The 23,411-nt window shown below is 41.6% G+C and overlaps 5 protein-coding genes and 1 non-coding gene across 16 annotated transcripts in view; 2 read left to right on the top strand and 4 right to left on the bottom strand.

Annotated features, from left to right (window-relative positions):
• Positions 1-538: 538 nt before the first annotated feature.
• On the bottom strand, positions 539-611 carry Trnak-uuu (transfer RNA lysine (anticodon UUU)). The gene has a single exon. It is a non-coding gene; the product is annotated as a tRNA-Lys (tRNA).
• Positions 612-1,189: 578 nt separating this feature from the next.
• On the top strand, positions 1,190-4,889 carry LOC143452286 (uncharacterized). Its single transcript, XM_076953192.1, has 9 exons — positions 1,190-1,535; positions 1,886-2,130; positions 2,202-2,314; positions 2,416-2,621; positions 2,688-2,855; positions 2,914-3,016; positions 3,080-3,232; positions 4,622-4,732; positions 4,797-4,889. The coding sequence occupies exons 1-8, from the start codon at positions 1,264-1,266 to the stop codon at positions 4,691-4,693; spliced, it is 1,332 nt and encodes a 443-aa protein (XP_076809307.1). The 5' UTR covers positions 1,190-1,263; the 3' UTR covers positions 4,694-4,732; positions 4,797-4,889.
• Positions 4,529-6,937, bottom strand: LOC143452285 (uncharacterized). The gene is made up of 5 exons (XM_076953190.1): positions 6,153-6,937; positions 5,938-6,087; positions 5,563-5,855; positions 5,340-5,489; positions 4,529-5,274 (listed from the first exon to the last, which is right to left on the bottom strand). The coding sequence occupies exons 1-5, from the start codon at positions 6,713-6,715 to the stop codon at positions 5,042-5,044; spliced, it is 1,389 nt and encodes a 462-aa protein (XP_076809305.1). The 5' UTR covers positions 6,716-6,937; the 3' UTR covers positions 4,529-5,041.
• A 152-nt stretch (positions 6,938-7,089) lies between these two features.
• On the bottom strand, positions 7,090-9,593 carry LOC143452287 (regulator of microtubule dynamics protein 1-like). The gene is made up of 7 exons (XM_076953193.1): positions 9,190-9,593; positions 8,995-9,118; positions 8,849-8,933; positions 8,208-8,472; positions 7,893-8,067; positions 7,692-7,825; positions 7,090-7,514 (listed from the first exon to the last, which is right to left on the bottom strand). Exons 1-7 carry the CDS (start codon positions 9,247-9,249, stop codon positions 7,464-7,466), a joined length of 894 nt encoding a protein of 297 aa, XP_076809308.1. The 5' UTR covers positions 9,250-9,593; the 3' UTR covers positions 7,090-7,463.
• Positions 9,594-9,598: 5 nt separating this feature from the next.
• Positions 9,599-10,792, bottom strand: LOC143451700 (U8 snoRNA-decapping enzyme-like). The gene is made up of 5 exons (XM_076952415.1): positions 10,778-10,792; positions 10,356-10,478; positions 10,110-10,219; positions 9,887-10,049; positions 9,599-9,817 (listed from the first exon to the last, which is right to left on the bottom strand). Exons 1-5 carry the CDS (start codon positions 10,790-10,792, stop codon positions 9,599-9,601), a joined length of 630 nt encoding a protein of 209 aa, XP_076808530.1.
• A 5,902-nt stretch (positions 10,793-16,694) lies between these two features.
• Positions 16,695-23,411, top strand: part of LOC143453252 (uncharacterized) — a 36,979-nt gene continuing 30,262 nt past the window's right edge. For 4 of the 11 annotated variants that reach the window (XM_076954505.1, XM_076954508.1, XM_076954503.1 and 1 more), the window contains exons 1-6: positions 19,083-19,330; positions 19,843-19,980; positions 20,153-20,293; positions 20,383-20,848; positions 20,968-21,374; positions 21,952-23,339. In XM_076954505.1, coding sequence (XP_076810620.1) covers positions 19,255-19,330; positions 19,843-19,980; positions 20,153-20,293; positions 20,383-20,848; positions 20,968-21,374; positions 21,952-23,339 — 2,616 coding nt within the window. In that variant the 5' untranslated portion in view covers positions 19,083-19,254. Of the gene's footprint in view, positions 16,854-19,078; positions 19,331-19,842; positions 19,981-20,152; positions 20,294-20,382; positions 20,849-20,967; positions 21,375-21,951; positions 23,340-23,411 lie in introns of those variants that run through there. The other 7 variants (XM_076954501.1, XM_076954500.1, XM_076954506.1 and 4 more) reach the window with 5 other exon arrangements.

The following is a 23,411-nucleotide window of genomic DNA, read 5'->3' as shown; positions in this document are numbered from 1 at the left end:
CCATTGTCTGTTGAAGAAAAAAATAAAATGCAAACGAATATAACGTCATAAAATAACAATTCCACCAGCAAACAATGACTGGGAAAAAGTAGCAAAGCCCAAATGTTTAAAACGTGCGAAAATAATATAACTAGGTGATAAATGATAATCATAAATAATTAGGCCTAATGGTTAACTCGGTTACCGAACCCAACAATCAATATTTACAACGATTAAATGCTCACAAACACAAATATTTGCAATAAATTGTACAAATTGGATGCTGAGACAGTGCGGTAACCAGGCAACATATGAAGTGGAAGTGTGGAGATATAATTGGCGACGTGGTAAAATACGACAACATTACCCAAAATTGATTATTGGATGGGGAAAAGAAAGGTCGCGGGTTTAAAACGAAGAATTTGTAAAATAGGGGGATTTTCAAACCATCATTTTGTTTCTACGTTAAGCCTTAGTAATAAAATCTATTATAAATAAGATTTAACGAACCAGTAGGTAATTTTAATTTTATTTACACCGACTTGAAAGAAAAAAACTGCGCCCGATAAGGGACTTGAACCCTTGACCGTTGGATTAAAAGTCCAACGCTCTACCGACTGAGCTAACCGGGCTCGCGGCGAAAGCTAGTTGTTTTTTACAATATTATTCTAAGGCTGGAATAAGCAGCCGTCTTAAAACAATTCAATTTTAGTAATTGTAAGATTGTGATGAAAGATTGAGCGTTAAAGGATGACAATTAATTTATGATTTTTCTCAAGCATCGTTCGGTCGATATCATTTCTATTTCTTTGTAAATGTATTTCTACTTTTCGCATTTCGACTGTATTGGAAAAATGCAATACGAGTTATGACTTTCAAATGTTTATTGAGGCAAAATAAAGTATTTCATTTAATTGGGCAGAGAGCTTGTAGTAAATTTCAATAAGTTCCATATTTCTTCGTCTTTGCATAAAATAACGTTTTAACAAAAACTTACTTTGTTTATTTTGTAATCATTCTGACGTCTTTCAATGGCAAGGTTGACGAACATAAGCGGGGATTGATTTTGTGTTGGTGCAAAATATCTCGGCTTCTGCCGTTTCAACTCATGACGCATTTTACCCTTCCCTAGTATCTATGGTAACCAACTAACTATTGGCTTCAAGCCCTGGTGTTGTATGACGCAACAATGGTTGCTTGCTGAGGCGTGAAAAGCGAACCAGTGATTTCATCAAACCAGTTTGACTTCACTTGTTGGTGCAGGCGGCTGAGAAATTGTCATCAATGCTGAGTTTATTACGACATATTGCTATATTGTTATTATCGTTTGTGGTTTGTGACGAAACAGAGCCGATTGTGTGCAGTGCGCTGTCGTACGGGAAGGTGAGAGTGGTTTGGCAATTCCAGCTCTCTCACTCCCACCTTGATGACGACCATGTCCTCTTCTATGACGTAAGCTGGTTCTATCGAGAAGATTTCGAGGCGGTCAAGGGTAGTGATGTCATAAAAGATTTCCGCGATTACGTCGATTATGAATACGAGAGCGAACTGAACAGGTGACGTCATAAAATGACAAAAAGTGACATCATTATAGGATGTTTGTTATGATTTTATGAGGAACAATAGGTCGGGGATTGCGTCGTCTCAATGAAAAGAAGGAAAAATTTAGTTCTTTAAGAATAGCTTCAAATTTTTAAGGCAAAAGTTTTTGCAAAGTTTCCAATTTATCGAAATATTTCTCCCAAAAGTTATTGACTGAGTCGGTACTGACCCGGCCGTGTCCGATTAAGCTATGAGACGTCAGATCAGTCCAACCTTCAGTTCTGAACAAAACTATTGTGGTTGGGTTAGGCAAACCGCGCGAGCTTCATAAAGCAGAAATTCATGTCATACTACCAACTTGCAGATATGATAACGACGGCTTGGATTATGACGTCATAATAGAAGACCTGGCGACAGCGTTCGGTTTGTCGTCGTTCGATTACATCGCGGTAGTCGGCAAGAATCACGTGATCATCGACAATCTCCATGGCAACAAAACCCTCGACGTTTCTGTTCGAGGTTTTTGGAAGGACCCTGACGTCACTAGAGGGGTTTCCCCTGAAGATAACCCGTACCTTCGCTGCGTCATCAAACTACCTGCTTACGTAGGTGAGTGGTAAGGTTTTGAAGCGACCGATAATTTTATGCTTGTTGACGTCATATCTTCTATACCAATAAAGAACCAGTCACGTCACCTCCGACCGACCAATCAGAAATGGACACGTGGCGATGGTTCGTCATCATTCCGGGGTCGTTTTTGGCCTTAATCGTCGCACTCTTTGTTCTCTTGGTGGTAAGTTGATAAATTGACCTCGGGTTAAACTTCAAAGTTGAAGGTTGTAATAAACGTCTTACAGTGACGTAACAGGTTAACAACATTCATTGTGTCATCAGATCTACAGAAGTCACAGCAGGAAAAAGATTTGCCAGTCGCCTGTCAATCATTTCGCCACTTCCTGGAACGAAGACTCCCACACTCAGTACCGCCACTATGTGGTCACCGCCGAAGACTGTTGGACGCCTTCGACACTAGATGGCGCATCAACCGAATACAACAGCTCACTTGCGGACAGCGACACCTACGGGATGTTCCACTACAGGTTTGCAAATGTGAATGACAAGTGCGTGACGTAATCGGTGACGTTATCATCCTAGATTGTACGCAGGCATTCGCTCACCACTGTGACTGAAGAACCAGACGTTGAGGAACAAAGAAAATCTAAACCAATCAACACCAAGAAAATCGTTGCTAGGCAACACGCCAAATATAGACAGGGGACTCCCCAGACTCCACGCAGTACGTCATCAAGATCTCGGACGTGGGCCCCATCCAGGTAATGTGGTCTTAACGTAACAATGTCTTGTGTGACGTCTTAAACGACTTTGTTCCAGGTCAAGCCGGCTTTCTGATCTTGGCTCCACGTCACTATGGTGGTCTGAAGATGAATCGGAAGCGGATGACGTCATAATGAGGCATCGATGTAATCGTCTTGTGGTAATGATGTCAAACATAGTTTCGCTCTCGTAAAACGGGAATAACCCGCTCGAAATTTGGCAGAGAGAACGCAAACATCGCCAGGTGGCGCCCCTAGAAAAGGAGTTGAGTGACGTCACAATTAGATCGTCGGAGGAAACGACGTGGTTGTTACATCGTAGTGTGAACAAGGCGCCATCCAGAACTGAAACTCCTGCTGTGACGTCACGTAGAAGGGTAAATAAATCGATTGAGTCGAATGCTTCGGTATCGGTTTGAAGTTGAACTTGTCTCGATCGTCGCTAAAACTGATAATGACAGAGATGGAATCAAGCAATTTTATGTTCGTTACATTTTTCCTGCGTAAAGCGATTCTGGAAATTGAGAAGTTTATTTGAATTGAGCGGCAAGCCCAAACACAAGCTGGTCTTCAATCAAAGGAGAGTTGTTGACAAATATGCTGGAGAAAGGATTTGTACTGATACGTACAGTAGTGGTTAAGCAGTTTTCATAAGTAAGTTCCAAACAACCCAAATTCATCGCTTAATTATGATTAGTGCTACCATATGTCCTCTTTTAGGAGGATTTGTCCTCTTTTCTAAAGAAAAATTAATTGTCCTCCGAGATCATTGAAAAATGCCCAAATGTCCTCCTTTTTTGAATTTTGCGCTTTCTTGCTTATACTTTCAACAGAATTATATGTTTATGTGACTTTTCGGCATGAGGCCTAAGTCAAGTCAAATGACTTTTCAGCGACTGCATGAGGTCTAATCATTTTTACTATCATTGTTTTAATTTAGACAAACATAAAGCTAAGCAATAATGCCAAAGAGGAATATTGTGTTTTCAGATGAACTGCGGCAGAAGTATCCTTGTTTCAGAAAAGACGTAATGATTTTGAAGCTGAATGCATTATTTGTGCATTTTGCGTATAATTATCCAAAAACCTCTGATAAATCCTTTAAAGGTAAAACTTTATTTGCATTGTACTAGCTGGAGAAATTGTCCTTTTTTTTGGCGATGAAAATATGGTAGGCCTAATTATGACGCAGTTCGCAGTTGTTATTACGTCACCGTAAAAAACTAATAAAGATGACTCAGTTATTTAGATCAAGTCATGAATACAATGTTTCCTGTTATAGACAAGAGATGAGTAAAGAGTAATAAGTTAGATATAGTAAATTAACATGAATTAACTCATCGTTGTTGGACTTATACTGTTTAATGCAGTTGCTTGCCTGCTGCATGGCAGTCCTGCCTGCTGAAGCTTTAACCTACCACTGCTATTCCTACCTAATACAAACCCAAGCATATTGTTTTTGCATTGTGACGTCACAATGGCGGCCCTTCTTGTCATAAGAGAAGGGCAAATTTTGGCGGTAACTACTTAACCACTGCATTTTAGTACAAATTCATTCACCAATATATTTACTGGCAACTATTCATTGGTTTATGGCAACTTGTTTTTGGACTTGCTCGTTGCTTTAACTTGATCAACGGCCAAAGTTTTCGCGCTCTTTATCAGGAAACCGATGATCATGAAAATAAGTTTATTTCAAAAAACGAGCAATCAACGGATAGAGCATTGTGACGCGACATAACCTGATTGTTAAATATACTTGGCAGGATTCTTACTGCCCGGGTGGTAGATCGCGACTCCATCAAACAAAATCGACTCTCAATATATTCCCGGTGTGACCTGTGACGTAATAAAGCATGGACATACACCAAATGCAGGTCGGTTACTACGAAGCAGTGTGTTACGTTGTGACTACAAGATGACCGGAGCGAACTTTCTTAGAATTCGACATTTCTTCAAACTGGTGGGAACAAAGCTTTTGGTATGGAGATTTGACGTCACAGAGTGTGATCACGTGCGAGGACAAGCAATGCGAAAGACACAGAAAAATTTATGAAAGAATTGTCGTGTCCTGCTCACTCCATCCATCAAAACTTGACGTGAACTGACAACTTGTGACGTAACAAAGCTTTCATAACTTAATGTCCCAGCATATGTTTTTTTTCGCGGTCCATAGAAATAAAAGATTAAACTAAAAATTCCTCCTCGTCTTGTTGGACTATATTAGTGACATCATCGTCCGAGTACGTCGTTTGAAGGGGGATTGATTGTGACGTAATCGGTTCGTTTGTTGCCTCATAATGAACATCAGGATCTTTGCCCAGCGAACCGTAGCCGGCACGTCTTTTCAGCCGGAACCGGTAGAAAGCGTAACCGGCACCTGCCGCCACCGCCAGGATGAACAGAGTGAGGAAGACGGCTGGAAACAACTTCACTGCGTCATTATCAAGCACAAGAGCATGCGATTATGATGTCATAACTCACCTAAAGCTGGTGATGACGTTTTTCTTACAAATATTTTGATTATTTGGGTCACAATCTTTGCTTTTCCATCGCCGTCATAGCCCTGTATAACGCATTTATATTCGCCGGCTTGATCAATGGTCGCCGATGGAAAGGTCACACTGACATGACCTGAAAATAAACAATAACAATTACTAAGCAGTTGCTTGTGACGCACAATAGCTTAGAGCTGTCGTTGACAAACCTTCGTTTTGTGTCGTCATGTTTCGCCCAATGTCGTCTCGAATTTGAACAAGCGGGATGGGGATTCCCCGTCCACTGCAATTGACAACCACAGGAACTCCTTCGTCAAAGTGCATTTCGGTGACGTCACAAATAGGGGCTTTTGTGCAGTTATTGTGTGACGTAACAACAGGGGGCGAGCAGACGAAGTCATCTTGACCCAGGGTGAGTAGGGGCTTTCCCCGGAGTTTGTCAGGAAATTCACAAACCGGAAGTTCGATGGGGCAGTCCCGGTCACAAGTTGATCTGCTCGATCTGCGCGTGACAAGTAACATGGTAACCTAGCAACCAAACACTAAAATTTACGTCATAAAGAGCACATAATGACAAGACGCACCCATGCGCATGCGCGGGAATCCAGGAATGTGATTGGACCTTGCTGAAGAATCTGGCCATTCTGCAGTCACATGACCACGGATTGCCGTCAAAGTAGAGTTCGAAGGAATCCTTCCCGTCTCCCTGGTGCTGGAAGTGCTTGATCCACTTCCTTTGTGACGACAGAATCAGTCACACAACACAAAGCCCAATAAGAATGATGCAATTATGACGTACCAATGAGCGGTGTGCAGCCGATTGTTTTCCAAGAAGAGGAGCGTGAGAGAAAAGTTCCGGAACGCGGCGGCTTCGATCTTTGATATCTGGTTTTCGTGCAGGTAGAGTCGCTTCAGGTTGGTCAGGCCGGAAAGCAAGGAGCTGTCAATGTAGGTCAAGTTGTTGTAAGAACAATCCAGCAACGTCAGTTGTGACATCATCGAGAATAACGTCGATGGTAGTGACGTCAGCAAGTTGTTAGACAAATAAAGTTGATTCAAGTTTTGATTGTGACGAAACAATGTAGGGCCCAGGCTGGTTATTTTGTTGCCCGACAATGCCAAGAAGTTAAGAGCGGTCAAACGATCAAAGAAGCCGCCGCTTAAAACTGGAAAATCATTTCCGGTTATATTCGCCTTTGTCGCGTCCAGTCGAAGCCCAAGTTCGTCAAATTTTAAACCGGCGCCGACGCAGTCGAACGCTAATCCATCCACGTCACAGGTGCACTTCGGTGATTTGGTTTCGCATCGAACCGCCCTGGACACTGCGGCCGTGAGCAGGAAGGCGACGAACAACGCGAACATTTTTAACAATCCACTCTTATTGTGACGTAACAGATCAAACAAAGCAGCTTATTATTACGTTTTATAGACAGCTGAGGGCTTTGCGGCTGGGCCGAGGCAGAAGCTCGGGTGCGAACCGTCGCCTGTTACATAACTAAGCAGGTTAATCTCGTTGTTTAAGATCTTAAATGATCGCTTTTATTAATTATCGCTCGAATCTTGCCGACTATAACGCGATTCGTTCGACGGCGTTTGCTGTGAAGTCACAGCTTGTAATTGTCATAACGTCGACAAACTTTCTCTCAAAGCTATTCTATCCCAGTGTTGACATACCAGGCTGGCTGCTACTGAGATTTGCTAAAACTTGACGTATTTTACTCAACAATTCTGCTGCATTACGTCACAATTCAATCTATTTAATTACATCACAAAGAGGGTCTAAAACAAGGAAGCAGTCCATGCGTTTCATCTAATTGATAATTGCCAGCATAGCTAGACCGAGAACACTTCACGACCAAGTCTTAAGACAAACTCATCGCCTCAGGCGGTTCACGCTTGGGTGATCATGCGTGAAGGAAGTACCATTATTTGCGCATACGCGTCACAAGGACTATTGTGACGAAAGAATTGAACTTTGTTAGAGGTCCAATGTTGTTAGTGAAAGCGCAAAAGCAACCAAAATAACTTCACATAATGTATTCAGCATTACAGAGTTTCCGCGAGATGCTGTCGTCACAAAGCGGCGTGATGACGTAAAAGCTTCGTAACATCACTTCTTTCCCAGTAGTTCTTTCAACAAAAGTTCGGCTTCGCTTTTCGCCTGACAAGTAAAATTGTAAAGTAAATTAAATGCGCCACCCAGTGGTAAATAGTCCGAGATAGGCTGATCACTTTGTGCGCCCCAGAGCGAACAACAAAGTCGTGCACAAATCTATTACATAACAACCTGACAATGGGTGATAGTAATTCCATGTTATGACTTATGACGTCACAATACCTTCTGATCCTCTGAATTAACGACGGGGTAGTGCATGGTTCGATCGAGGAAGAGCATCGCGCGTTTGACGTCTTTCATCTTCTTATAGCACTTGCCCAGCATCAGGAGGTTGACGCTGTAGAAGTTCGAGTCGACTGGAAGCAGAAAGTTGAAGTTGCGGGTTCAAATCCCTGTCAAGCCGCCTTCTATGAATTATCTCACCTCGCTCGGCCTGCATGAAGTACTCGGCGGCTTCGTCATAGTTCGACGTGGGCGGGGTGCCAAATATCATCCCCGCTATCATGTGCTGCCACCGCGGCATGTCCGCGAACGCAAAGCACCACATGCCCAGACAATGAAGAGTTGTCGCGTCATTTGGGTTTAATTCGGTCGCCCTCTGTGACATAACAATCATATTTAGATTACTTAGACACAGTAGCAGCAAATATGCCCCATTTGTTTAAATTATTTCAATTTCTACCAATATTGCTTTCTTGAATAACAGAACGAAACAAACTATGACATCACAAAGCATACCTGTAAGTGATCTCTGATGACGTAGGCGTTCGAAATTTTAACTTTGACCCCTTCGTAGTCTCCGACGTCACCCATGGTAATGGCGTACCACTTGTGGGCGGCAAAGTTGTTCTCGTCTGCTTCCAGCGCTCGCTTTGAGCATTCAAACGCTTCATACACCAAACCCTTTCTCTCATCCGATTTAATGCCAACTGACTTTAATGCCAGATCCCGGGCAGCCCTAGCAAGCCGCCACAAGATGTCAGCATTATTTGATGACTCGTGTCTGTGAGATAGAAATCAGCTATTTAAATACTGTATTTGAATATGTAAAGGTAAAACCAGAAGTCTAGGATTGTCGAGGTCAATCAAGTTTAAAGAGCTGTGTCATGGTTCACTGATTTAAGATGTAAACAAACCAATTGATGCCGAATAATGGAATGTAAGTTTTTGCTGCAGTGACAAATTTAACTCTTTGGTTTTATGGTTCGGGAGCTTAAACTTTAGAGAAAAAGTTTTGCAGATTGCGGAAAGGACACTTGTCTAGTTGTTGCTTATGAGTTGCACAATGACTCATTGTGTTGCTTGATTTAAAAATGAAAGCTAGGAAAGCCTCACATTTAACCTGGAACGAAACTCGACAAAACAATCGTCCATCTCACCGCTTGAGGTAGTCGTAGAGTTGACGTAGGTCTCCACCTGTGTTGTACATCTTGTCCGATCCCTTGATTATGACATCATCATTCTCTGCAAAGCAACCGTCGTCTTCAGTGTCACAACACACAGACATCATATTATCGCAACTCACCGAGTTCCTTTGCCAGAGCAACAAAGCGGAAAATTTTCGGTGACCATTTTTTTACGACAGCTGATGCCGTTGCTATGGTTACCACCCCTGGAAGCAGCTTTGTGAGTCGCAAACACCGTCGAGACTAAAACATCATCTTACTAGCATTAATAATTGATTAAGTAATCTTTGATGCAAAAATACAAATAAACCAACCTGATTTGTTATTTGATGTCTATGTTTTTGTAACATGGTGATGAAATATCTTCGCAGCATTGTAAATAAATAAATAAATATGAAAAAAAATTAAAGTTACCTAAACAGTGTCTGGAATGAAATAATTCTTTGGTTAAAATATCTTACTATGGAAAGTTTCACACAAATAAGTATAAAAGCAACAACAAGCGATGCAAAAAGCAATTAATATAACGTAGTAAGTGCGCATTGACAAGACTGAAACTTGCATGTGTGGAGGAAACAAGTTGAGCCGGAGAAAATATGACATCACTCGACATATAGCAACAAATGAAGAAAATCTTTGTCTAATCTGACATTGAACAGTGAACTTTATGAAGAATGTGCGACTAGATGTGGGCATGCTTGGTGCTGTTGGTGCTGCTTGGTGCTAGATGTTGCAGAGTTTTATGTTTTTGTCGTGCTTGGCGCTCAATGTTGACAGACGTTGAAAAATTTCCCAAGCTCGCTCCACTTCATCCAATGAAAGAATGTCGTAGTCCAACAAAACCCTTATCAGTTGCTCGCGTGCATTCCCGATGAATCTTTGTGAAAAGAAATTACCCAATGACTCGTCGTTCTGGATTGGGACTCGAATCAAGGCCAAAGTCTACAAATTAGGACAAAATTTTATAAATTTTCATTCCACAAATTTGCGTAAAAATAAGAAATAGGAAACCTCTGAACCCCAGTCCTTGGCTTTCAAACTGTTCCTCTCAATTTCAAAGAAACTTCCTTCAGAGAATTCCTTGACGAAGAAATGAAGAATAAGTTTTGATGATCCCCTCCCCTCCATGGGGTGGGTCCACGTCCCGTAATAGTCATCAGTGATAAGGTGGTACCTGGTGTGAGATCAGGTGATTACCTTGACGTTAAGTCAGAAGACAAATGTCTGGACCCACTTTCTATCCAACCCAATCTCTTCATCCAGTTCTCGATTCAAGCCATCGACAACATTCTCGTGGACGAGGCCACCGGGAAATCCCCACATCCCATCAAATCTCAACTGCATCTGGATGTAAGTCGTGACATTTTTAAAACCAGCAAACAGGGTAAATGAAAAAGAAATGCAAAATTTTGTTATTCATTGCAGGCAGCATGCACTTCAGAATAAAGAAGTGGAAACAATTCGAAATTTTCATACGAACCATCACAGCGTGCTTTCTTGGAATGTTTTCTGATCTGCAAAATAGCAAAGCATGAGCCCCTTCGACCGCTTCAAAGCAACGTACAGCGAGTTCATCTTTGTTACTCGAAAATGGGATGCTCGTCTACAAAACATAGGAGTGAAAAATACAATAAAGAGAATCCTGATGATGAGAATATTGGAAGGTGGCTCTTTATTAAAGTCTATTTTGTTACAAAATAGAACAAACATTCAAGCAGTAGCGGCAAATTTTTAACGGCTCAAATATGCTTGACAAAATCTGGCACACAAACATTCAGTATATCACATGTCTGTATTTGCAACTACTTGCTTGTCGGCCAACACTTCAAGTTAATTACAAAAGTTTAGAATATCCAAATTCCAGACTACGCTGCAACTAGATGGACGTCAGTGCCACCTCACCAAACATAGAGCCATGGCATAAACAATTTGTTGCATGTTGCAAGATTTCTGAATTTGGCCAATGCCCGCACTGAATGAGACTTCGAAGGCGTGACAAAGTGCAGAACAGCTAAAATAAAGGTCAACTTGGTGCAAAATAGTGCATTTTGCAGTCTGGTAGACAAAACGCAGAACCTGCAGGCTTCGTTTTTACGAGGTAAATGTGAAACGTTCGGTAAGTACAGCCTTCAAAATTCTCGAAGACGCAATTAGGGGTAATGGGGTAGTGAATTATGGTATTACCATACCCCAGATTGGAAAGTTTGCTAAGTGGGAGCTGGATTTTTCATTCAAAGACAGCAAACTTTCTAGTCTGGACCATACCATACAATACAATCAAGAGCTAGTTTCTATCAACATGCCCAACTAAAGAGTATGACAGTTTTCGATCAGAAATCGTGCAAACATGCAAATTTTTGGTGATGGCGTGAACTGCAGCATCAATTCTTTGTTTATTTATTATAAATAGGCATGATAAGTAAAATATTCGGTGGGCATGTAGATGAATCTCATGCATGCAGGTATCACACTTTCCACTTGACAGCAGAGTCTGGCCGATTTAGCAAGATCTTGGATGCGCCAACAACCAAAAATAACAAGAATGTTGAGCAAAAATGCTCAACACAATGGAAGTGTGCACTCAGGTGTGCAATTACACAGTACATCAGTTTGACTTTTTCAATCTTTAAATCAATTGAAAATTGAGCGCACAGAAGTTCTGTCCAAGTCATTCAGTGCAAAATAATGCACCTTAAGTGCAGCACTGAGGCTCATGACAAGAAGTATTGGGCGCGCCTGTGCCAAGCTCTACAGTTTCACTTTCCACTGCGATTAACACACGCTATGAACGGGAAAAACTTACAAAGCTGAAAAGACTTAAAACGTGCTCAAAAAGCATGCAAGCCTTATACATGGCACATAATGTTGGTTGAGTAGCTGGGGTCCAGTACATACAAAGACATTTTGCATTTTAACGTTTTCCAATATTCCCAGTTCGCAAATTTTACCGTCTGATAATACAACCTAGCCTAGTTAAAGCGAACAAACAACTTCTTCACATCTATCCACGGACGATCCATTTCCAGCTCACAGGAACCACGACCAGACCACATTCATGGTTAAAATGCCTAATTATAACTTATCATAAAATAAATCTGCAAATATCGAGACAACGTCAAATCATCAATCTACGGTCTGTCAAGTTGCGGTGGGAAAACAATTGCAATTTGCCAAGTAACTGCAACTCTGAAATATCTTTTCCCTTCGGCCGGAGTAGTTTGTGGCGCAGGCGCATGTATGAAATATTGGCGTCAACTTTTACCCTAAAAACGTTTGCTTGGCTTAAACCGAACCTTTATCACATCATGAACTGTTAAGTGACATTTCGAGACACCGGGCTATCTAACGTGGAGAAGAACTAGAATGTTCTTTCTGCAAAATTTTCACCTAAACTTCTAAATTTAATCGTCACCCGATGGAGTGTAGGAATATATACAATTATGTGTATATCTGTATATCTAGGACTCTAGGTTATCGTTTGGTCGGCTCAGTAGAGCAGTTGCGTTATCGTTGAAATACAATTATAACGGCGTTTCCAATTGAATAATTACAGTAAGGGCGATTCCATTTTAGCGATACTTCAAAAAAACGTGAGTATTCTGAGAGTTTTTACAGCGTTGTTCTTATTCCTTAACATTGCTGTAACAATCGTGAGAAATTAGGTGTTTTGCGCCAGTCTACTGCGTAGATCTCTCGTGATTTCACGTTTGAGCAAAATCTTGAATTTCGGCCCCGAGTGCAGACTGTAAAGATGGCGCTGTTTCTGAACGTAGTGTCGCCATGTTGGTCTATACTCTATAGCAGGGGTGGCCAAACTGCGGCTCTCGAGCCGCATGCGACTCTTTGAGTCTTTGATTGCGGCTCTTTAATGAATTAGCATTGTTGAATTAAACATGCGTTTTCCCGGTCTAGACGAGTTGTTTGATCAGATTATGAAACAATGCGTTCTATCACACGTAGTAACAATGGACTCATTGTTAGTAATAATCAAATTACACTCCAAAAAGTTCATTATTGTATAGAAGTGTGCCAACTTGTACACTGTAGTTAAGTAAACTGTTAGATTGATGCTGTACGTCAGGGTTGACCTAGTTTTAAGTCTTGGTTACGGTTATACTAATAATTGCAAAAAGAATTGGTGAAGCCCAGGTGGAGACTCATAGTATCACCACGCAGCACTAATGTTTATCAAATAGCTACACTTCGTTGTGAGTGAATAAATTCGTCTTTTTTATTTTGTTTGTGTTGTGGCTCTTTTAAAACTGGAATTTGTTATATGCGGCTCGAGCATCAAGCAGGTCTGGCCACCCCTGCTCTATAGTCTATATCTATACAGTAAGACAAGGATGGACAAGTTTATTTGAAAGTGATGGTCTGGGACATTCTTTAGCGGCCATCGGGTCCTGCTTGGTTTGTCGCTGGCTGGCGCCCTTGGGCTGCTCTCCGCATTTAATAAAGTCGTAATTTTTCTCTTTTCATTTTCGTTTTCTTTTTCTTCTTCTACTGTTTTCGGTTTTAGCTGTAATTCGTGTTAAGTGTCGAGCTTACAATGTTATAACTGATAAATACATGAGCGGAGGTAACACTAGCATGCTAACGTGAAGGTAACATTAACATGCTATTGCTAACATGCTATTGCAACAACAGCCTTTTAGAGTTAGATTCACTTCATCGCATAGAACAAAGTAACTGCGATACCGCTTCTCCATAATTCATCCATCCCTGGGCGTGGCGGCGGCTTCTTTCAAGCACCTGCTCACGGCCACAAGCCAGTGATCGAATTTGCGCTGTAGCTGCTCCCACTTTTCTATTCCATTGCGCCACCTAGCCCGAGGGTGTTCGATTTTAGAAAACTGCGTAATAAGCTTCGTGGTTTCTAAAATTTAATAAAATGTGTGCCACAGAAAGGAGTTTCAGAAAAGAAAACTATTCACGCCAGGTGTCGCCAACTCATCAGCATCAAGGCTTGCGACGTTCTCTTTGTTCGAATCAAGATGGCGGATTTATGACAATCTGATCACCTGGACAGTGAGTGAGCTGCTTTGTTTATTAAACATTATTAAACATTAATTATTAATTAATAATTATTTAATAATCAGCTCAAATTCGTTTCCAGGTGGTGGCGCTTTCCAGCGAGCAGCAGCGGAGGAATCGATGAGCGGTTCATAAAACAAACGCAAAATCGGAGCCAACAAACCGACGAGAACCGCTCTTTTATAGAGACCGCGGTCGATCAAAGACATGCAAATTATTTGGCAAAGCAAAAATTCATAGAAGATCGCAACGCAGTATTTGGTGACGTAATTCAAGTGACTTTAGTTTAAAAAGCATATTATTACTAAATAAAACTTTCTATGATCTAAGTTAGATATAAAAGCATGGAAAATCTAGGCATTAGGTGATTGTGATTAGAGATCTTTCATGTCAACAAAGGTCTTATTTCATAAAAAAATAACTCTCCAAATTAGCATTTTAGGCACTTTAACTTTGACGTGACAACGACGCGATAATGTTTTGAAAATGAAACGCATGCAAAAGATACTGGTAACAGCATCAAAGTAGATATTTTAAGGCGAAGATTCGTCACAAAATATCGACAGCTGGATCGAAGCGACTTTATTTGAAATAATGACTAAGCGGAGTTGCTTGAAGACGGCGAAACTTTCTCCAATGCCTCCGTCTTAGCTTTAAAGTCCGCAATTATCCCCAAACCTGTTTGCTTGTCCTTACAATTACTCAGGCTCAATGCGACTCAAAGAAAAGCGAAGGAAATCGTGAAGTCGACACCTGCTCAGCAAATATTTGCTCACAATCCCGAGCGTCTTATAATGGAGTGACGTCATTGTGTTGGAGCAGTCACAAGGCGAGGCTTGATCACTTGATGTGAACCGCAGACAGTTGTGAGACATCAAGTCAGGTCTGGACTGTTCGCGTGTGGTGCCACAGTCGGCAAAAGATTAGAAATTATTAGAAATTATTAGAAATTATTAGAAATTATTGTCGGCAAATTGACTTTACAATGTCGCTTATCTGCAAAGATTAGAAATTATTTGTCAGCTGTTTTCGCTTCGACCAACAACCAGGCGGTTTCCACAGCTAAGTCCTTCACCTTTGAAGCCCGACCTTCAACAAGTATTTTTGCAAAATATTGTATTTGTGTTATTTCATCATTTACCACTTCTGCCAAAGGAAAATCAGAAGGAATGTATGACGTCAGAGTTAGATGGCGCGTCACTTTACAGTGTTTACTTTACAGATTTTGGGCTAAAACTCAATCTAAAAGAAGCTGTAAATAGCTAGAGTGGTTGCTGTTATGAACACGACGTGAAGTGCTTCACCCAATTTTGTTACCAACTCCGCTTGTGTTCACAACGACTCGATCTGAGTAAATTGGGCGCTGACCTGGGTCTTAGTGAAGTGTCCCAGCACATCGGAGAAGCTCGGGTCATTAATTTGGTGCAAACGAGCTCAAATTTAACGAGTGACCGGTCAAGCAGCATACTCGTCAAGTTGGCAGTAAACGGTCAGTCCTACTTCCCTGCTCAACAGCGCACTATATAAGCGCACGTAACAATCAGAGCGCGTAATATTTGTGATTATTCAGAACTTAGGCGTCAATATATTTCATAGAGGTCACATTTTAATGCTGATTCATAGAAGGGGAAACGCTACTTTGATAGCTTCGACCTCGGGAAGTTGATGCGTTTATGCGGATCACTGTGAAGAATTTAAAGTTATGTAATTTTAATAAAATAGAATTGTAATAATGATAAAATAATTTTCTGTTGGTTCCTTTCTTTAACCTTTGCCGGACTCCGTAATATTCCACCGCTAACAGGCGATATGGGTACAAAGGTACCCAAATATATTTTATATTGAAATTACCAAGTTAGTTATACTTTTTGTACGGTGTGCCGTATATTTTGGTAGGAACGTTTAAATACTGTGTTCTACGGAAGTATCACTCTTGTTATTAGGCCACGGAGACAGTGGACAACGCTATATGATATGTTATCTTTGTGACCTCGATTATACTCAGACAAACAGCTCATTATGCCGCTGTACTCGACTCCCACAAATTTCCGCTGATATTGCATGGCATCTCACTCAGTCGAAGTTTAGTATTTATTGGGTTAGGGTTAGCAAAGATTCATTAGCATTTATTGGCATCCTTATTGTTGCTGGTGTATACAGAAATAACAAAGAGAATCTGGCAGATATGTGGAAAGTAGATGCTTTGCCTCTTGTACGTGCAGCTATGTCTCGAGACCGCTTCAGTATGATGCTAAGATTTATTAGATTTGACAACGAAAATACCCGTGTAGAGCATGAGTAAAAATACTAAACTGCACAATACGAGATATTTGGCTGATGCTGAATAAAAATTTGGAGAGAGCCTACAAACCACTTGAATGCATCACCATAGATGAACAATTGTTTCCATATCGAGGAAATACTAAATTTGCACAGTATATACCGTCTAAACCGGCTAAATATGGCATCAAGGATTTCTGGGCTTGTGATGCATCAAACTCGCTACATGATCAGCTTTATACTGGAAAACCAATAGATGGTTCCAGACAGGTAAATGTTGGTGAGCGAGCAGTTGGCAGCTGATATGTCTGCAGAGACCAGAAACGAAAACGACGTAAGACCAGGAAAAGCTGCATGGCTTGCGATCAGCCTGTTTGCGACAAACACTGAGTAACAAAAACAAAGTGTATTAATTGTGAATCGGACTAAAACCACCTCGATTAAATTTTCTTTCATATTTCGTATCAATTACATCATTTCTGTATAGTCTGTTTGTGTTGTGCAGATTTTTCACAGAATTGCAGAAAAAAAAATTAAGTAAATAGATCGATTGGTTGGATTATGTTGACGTCTGCATCGCGCGTTCTAACGCTGCTGCATCTGTGCCTTTGCACCTCCCACCTCGTCCGCCTATCTGCCGGAAATGACGTCACAACATTAACAGGTGAGTCAACGACATTCGGTGATTTTACGTCATTTCTTTATTGTTCGAAACAGTTTATCGCGTTTTTAAGTGTCAAGTTCATGGCCATGGACAGTGGTTAGACGTTGAGCAAAGCTAAGATGAGATGATCAGGATTGTTGAATTATTGTCTCAGAGAAAGATTCAAATTTTGAGAAGGTGCTAATGTAGCTGCAGATATTTAAGCATAGCAACAAGTCCACATGATCAGCTCATGCAACAGGCGTCATTATGACACACATGATCAGCTCATGCAATAGGCGTCATTATGACGCATATGATAAGTTCATGCAACGTGAAATATTCTTCTGTTACCGACACCTTTTCAACTTTGGCCGGAGCAATTTCTTGAAAACAAAAAACATTTCGCCGTTTATCCACGATTGAGCGATTGGAAGATTCTCTCATTGTGTCGTCATAAGGTGGGTTCATTTATCAACGCTGTTTTAAGGTTACGTGGAAAATTGTGATAAATTTACAAACTCGCTTCAATTGAAGACGAAACAAGCGACCACAAATTGATCAGGAACATGGAGATCGTGACGTTGGATCGAGTCGAGTGTTGGAGAGAAGTGAAAATTGCCGACAGCGAATAGGCGAAAGAGTTCCGTGGTCAGGTGAGAAACCAATCCCATTATTCTTTATTCTTGTGCTGAATGCAAATCAACATCGAGTTGTTTTTTTCACTTCGTCTCCTTAAACAGGATTTAAATTTTTTCGGCTCACTGTAAAATCAGATTTAATAATGGACTTTTGTTTTAAAAGAAAACTTCCCAATAACTTTACCCAAGTAATGAAATGCTTCAAACTTATATTATCGCCACAAACGTTAACCACTTGAAAAACCGTATTTGCGTAAAATATTTTCCCGTTGCCTAGCGACCGCTGATGACGCTAAAGCGCAAGATTCTTTCTTCTAAAAATAGACAAAGGTTTTCACGTTCGCGCATTCTTTTATCGAAAAATGTTTCAGGGTGCGCCAGAAAAAAAGCGGCAACGGACAATGAAGGCTACTAGAGTTTTTATTTGTGGCTACACAGCAGATATTTGGCACCGGTTGCTGCCGTATTCTAACAAAGTTTGTTACTGCATAAAAAGCCTAAATTTTTATCGGTTAATACGATCGCTTGAACCGATCTGTCAAAGTTACTCGAATTTTCCTCGAATTTTCTGGCAAGTTACAACTTTTATTCCTGTTTGTAAGCGAACACGTCATCATAGATAACTCGCTGAGTCACGCCGCGTTGGCGACATCAAAGAAATAAACCGCACAAAATTTTCCTTCCTCCTCTCGAGCTTCTAATCTTCCAAGCTACGATATTCTTGTCAACCTGCTGCCCATGCACATTTGTGACGTAGTTTCTTCTTGTCGTCGACATCACTATGCCCGATGCTTATGTCGTAACAAAGCGACAAATTGTAAACCGAGTTTGTCATCGCCGTGTTCTACATCGCACGATTCAAACCGACAAAGTTTTCGGTCGTGGTTCCTGTGGTTCCCAAGTTTCTTCAATCTTTGGCTGTAACTCAGTTAAGTTGCGAAATAACCGCGTTATAGATATTCAATATGACGTCATAGATATTCACTATGACGAAACTTCTCCGGTCGCCTCATGACTTTGTTTCGTTCACGTTGCCAGGAAACTGATCTCGATGTGAAACTTGACCCTTTGATTTTTATTTGCGAGTTTGTAGAATAAGCCCACAAATTCCGACCCCCTTTCATTGGGAACAAGAATGGGACCAATCCCGGGTGTAGCAACCGTGCCAGCTTTTCATCATTGTAGCAGCCCAGTAACACTTCGCTCCTTTAAGGAACTCGTCGCTTTCCTGCTGAGCGAATCATTCCTGTTTCAGCGCGTGTTTGTAACAAGGTCGTTGTAACATTCCATCGGGAAATGGCGAAAAATAAAGCGAACATACTTTTAGTTATGCCAATTGTTTATAACATTACTATACTTGCACAAATTCAACATTTACAATTGAGCATGCCACAAACAAACGATACATTGTGTCGTCATAAAGAGAGAGTTAGGTTTTTCAGTCACGCGATTCTTTCTCCGAGTTAAAGCTACGTGCGCTCCAATGAGACCGAATTGTTTAGTTATTATAGGTTTCTAGTTTGTCACGGTACAACGTACGCCTCACTGGATTTCTAAGCTACCTTTGTCCGCTTGTATCATCTTCCAATACAGTTCTGTACATTGTGTTCTGGCAAAACGTTCATCACGAAAGGTATTTCGAGAGTGTTTGTGCGGAAACTTACTCCAGTCTACTTCGTGCCCACAGTGAAGCGGAGACGTTTTATTGAAACTTATCAGTGAATTCTTTGATTTTATCTGAACATTTTATGAGAAGTGGACTAGATGACAAATTGTAACTGATGAAGAAAGTAAAGTTTTTTGTTATTTTTCTGTTGATTTTCGCAACATGGACATCTACGACTTGTGGCAGCGTTTGTAAGTGGACAGCGCAATCTGTTATTTTATGCTGTGATTAATCGCGATAAAAAGTATAAACACTCAAATAAGTTGATTAATTGTTAAGCACCAACCAAGTTAGCAAAATAACGATTTGATATTGGTTATGATGAAACTAGAACAAAGGCCTTTATACGCCTTGTGACGTCATAATCGTCTTATTTTGTTCGATGGTGTAACCTGGGTGAGTCTTGGGAAATCTTTCTCCCTTTAAGCGTGAAATTTAGCTTTTGTCTCGTCATTGCTTTATGAGAGCACAATGGAATGAATCACATGACTTGGTTTTATCTTCTACTTACGTAATAGAATCTTTTCTTACGCCCATTTATCAAAGCGAGCTTAAAATGGCGGAACAATTTGGCGTGCGACAAATTTGTGTAAACGTGATTTTCTTTGCTAGGTTTGTTCTATTCATTCACTTCGTGTGAAAGGTCACTTTTGTAATTAATTAAACATCCCGTGACCACGTTTTCTTATTCCTATTATTTCAGTCACAATTGATTCTGGAACAACTCGGTTCAAGTTGTCAATTTCAAATTGTGACGCGTTGAATTCAACTTGCGCAGAAATTCTGCAGGAAATCCTGCAAAATCTGGGAGAGAGCTTCAACGCCACGATACACGTCACTGGTAGGAAATGTTTTCTCTTTGAAGTGACGCTTGCAATTAATGAAAATCTAAATGTGGTTTCATCTTTAATATTTATTTTGAAATGAAATTTATGAAAACAATTGTTATAACCACTTGCGACATACAGTATAAAAAATGCATAGATTTTGTTTATATTCTAAACTTTCAAAAGATTTGGACGAATGTGCATTCGCTGATCGCGGAAATTGTTCCGAGTTCGCTTACTGCAACAACACTCACGGCTCATACAGCTGCCACTGCAACCCTGGCTTCGTTGATGGGAGCCCAGCAAACCCGGGAAGGATTTGCACAGGTTAGCGAGTGACAGTGACCTAGGCTCATGTTACTACGTTGGCAGCAGCACATAGGTCTACGTCACGCTTCAAACTTGTCTTTAATCAGATGTGGACGAGTGTTTATCGGAAGACGTCTGTCTTCCTCGCGTCAACAACGGCGTGTGCGTAAACAGGGAAGGTTCTTACTCCTGCGAATGCTTGCCCGGTTACCATGGCGACGGCATCTCCAACTGTTCCGACGTTGATGAGTGCATGAGCGGAGAACACGAATGTGCCGCCAACATGATTTGCGAGAACACCAACGGAAGTTACGTCTGCGTTTGTCCGCGTGACGGTTTCAGCATGGATGGGGACGAATGCATCAACATCAATGAATGCAACGATGCCAACATTTGTCCTCTCAAGACTGACTGCGTAGACAGCCCGGGTTCATACGAGTGCGTTTGCAAGGTTGGTTACGTGAATGACTCCCGAGGCTGCTTGGACATTGATGAGTGCGAACTATCCATGTCGGAAGAACTCTGCGAAACGAGTCAAGTCTGCATCAACACGGCCGGCTCCTTCCTGTGCAAGTAAGAAGCTCTTTGCTTAACATTTTATCGTGATTTTGTTTCAAATATTTTTGAGTTGAGTCATTAAACTTAAAGATTTAACGCTCGCTTTTAACCACGAGCTTTTCTCCTTACTTGAGGTGTCGCAACGGTTTCGCGAACTGTGTCGACGGCTGCATTGACATCAACGAGTGCGTACACGGGGTGCACACATGCGTCCCCCCAGCCGTATGCAACAACACTGAGGGCTCCTACTCCTGCGTGTGCCCTGGGAACGAAACCTGCATCGAAGCGAATGAATGCGCAGAAAGCTCGAACCGCTGCCATGCCAACGCACGCTGCACCGACCAATCAGCAGGTTACACGTGCCAGTGCGAGCCCGGGTTCACTGGTTCAGGCCAAATGTGCGAAGACATCGATGAATGCCTGATCGGTCTCCACAATTGCGATGCTTATGCGACTTGCAACAACACCGACGGTTCTTACACCTGCGCTTGCCGAGAAGGTTACTCTGGCAGCGGCTCATTTTGCTTCCTCGACAGTGAAGGTATTCCTGCGCAGTGCCGGAATAATCTGATTACGTGAGAGGGACATCCCCAACTTGCTCATATTCGGGGATTTTAGATTTTTGCTGATGGCAGAACTCCTGAAAAAAATTGACCAATTGTCCCATATTGTTAAGTTCAACTTCTTCTCACGTGACGAGGAATATTCCAGGGCTGGGATTAATATAGCGTCCATTGTTACATTTTGTTTTAAATTATCTTAAATTAAGTCTCACATAAACATTTAAGCATAACGCTTCCCGAATACAGTTTAAAAGTAACTTAATTTCTTACACTTCAGGTTGTACACAGCTTTCAACTTTTCCACCGAGTGCTGGTAGGAATAAAATGTTTTTAGCACAGAAACAGATTCCGTCAGAATTATACCAAAGATTGCACTTTGTCGATGCTGAAGTGAAGTAAAAGTTAGTTGTATCGCAGCAAAACACGCAGAAGCAGTTGCAAGGCGTCATGGCAGAAAAGGATATTTTCTTGTAGAATTGTTTTAACTCTCTAAAAAAAGTTTCTAAAGTTAGACTGTTTGTAGATAACTTCTGATAATCTTTTACTTTTTTGCAGTTAACACATCAGCACCAGAAAATGAATCAACTCCATCTACACCATCACCAGGAGTAGAAACAACTCCATCTATACCATCACCAGGAGTAGAAACAACTCCAACTACACCATCACCAGGAGTAGAAACAACTCCATCTATACCATCACCAGGAGTAGAAACAACTCCATCTACACCATCACCAGGAGTAGAAACAACTCCATCTACACCATCACCAGGAGTAGAAACAACTCCATCTACACCATCACCAGGAGTAGAAACAACTCCATCTACACCATCATCAGGAGTAGAAACAACTCCAACTACACCATCACCAGGAGTAGAAACAACTCCAACTACACCATCACCAGGAGTAGAAACAACTCCATCTACACCATCACCAGGAGTAGAAACAACTCCATCTACACCATCACCAGGAGTAGAAACAACTCCATCTACACCATCACCAGGAGTAGAAACAACTCCATCTACACCATCACCAGGAGTAGAAACAACTCCATCTACATCACCACCAGAAAATGAAACAACTCCTTTCAAACCACCACCACCGCCAATGATACCGCCTCCTCCTCCTCCTCCAGAAAAAAAGAAATCTCCATCCAAACCACCACCACCACCAATGATGCCGCCTCCTCCTCCTCCTCCAGAAAAAAAGAAATCTCCATCCAAACCACCACCGCCTCCAATGATGCCGCCTCCTCCTCCTCCTCCAGAAAAAAAGAAATCTCCATCCAAACCACCACCGCCACCAGTGATGCCACCTCCTCCTCCTCCTCCAGAAAAAGAAAAATCTCCATCCAAACCACCACCGCCTCCAATGATGCCGCCTCCTCCTCCTCCTCCAGAAAAAGAAAAATCTCCATCCAAACCACCACCGCCTCCAATGATGCCGCCTCCTCCTCCTCCTCCAGAAAAAGAAAAATCTCCATCCAAACCACCACCGCCTCCAATGATGCCGCCTCCTCCTCCTCCTCCAGAAAAAGAAAAATCTCCATCCAAACCACCACCGCCTCCAATGATGCCTCCTCCTCCTCCTCCTCCAGAAAATGAAAAATCTCCATCCAAGCCACCACCGCCTCCAATGATGCCTCCTCCTCCTCCTCCACCAGAAAATGAAACAACTCCATGCAAACCACCACCGCCTCCAATGATGCCTCCTCCTCCTCCTCCACCAGAAAATGAAACAACTCCATGTAAACCACCACCGCCTCCAATGATGCCTCCTCCTCCTCCTCCACCAGAAAATGAAACAACTCCATGTAAACCACCACCGCCTCCAATGATGCCTCCTCCTCCTCCTCCACCAGAAAATGAAACAACTCCATGCAAACCACCACCGCCTCCAATGATGCCGCCACCACCTCCTCCTGTTGAATTTGAGGATGAAGCTGTAATTAGCATTTACACATATTTCATTTGTGCATTGTTTATTGTAGCACAAAGTAACTTGCAGGCTGAAGTA

Source organism: Clavelina lepadiformis, chromosome 4 (assembly GCF_947623445.1).
Source record: "Clavelina lepadiformis chromosome 4, kaClaLepa1.1, whole genome shotgun sequence".
NCBI lineage: Eukaryota > Metazoa > Chordata > Ascidiacea > Aplousobranchia > Clavelinidae > Clavelina > Clavelina lepadiformis.
This window is presented reverse-complemented; position numbering and strand designations above follow the sequence as displayed.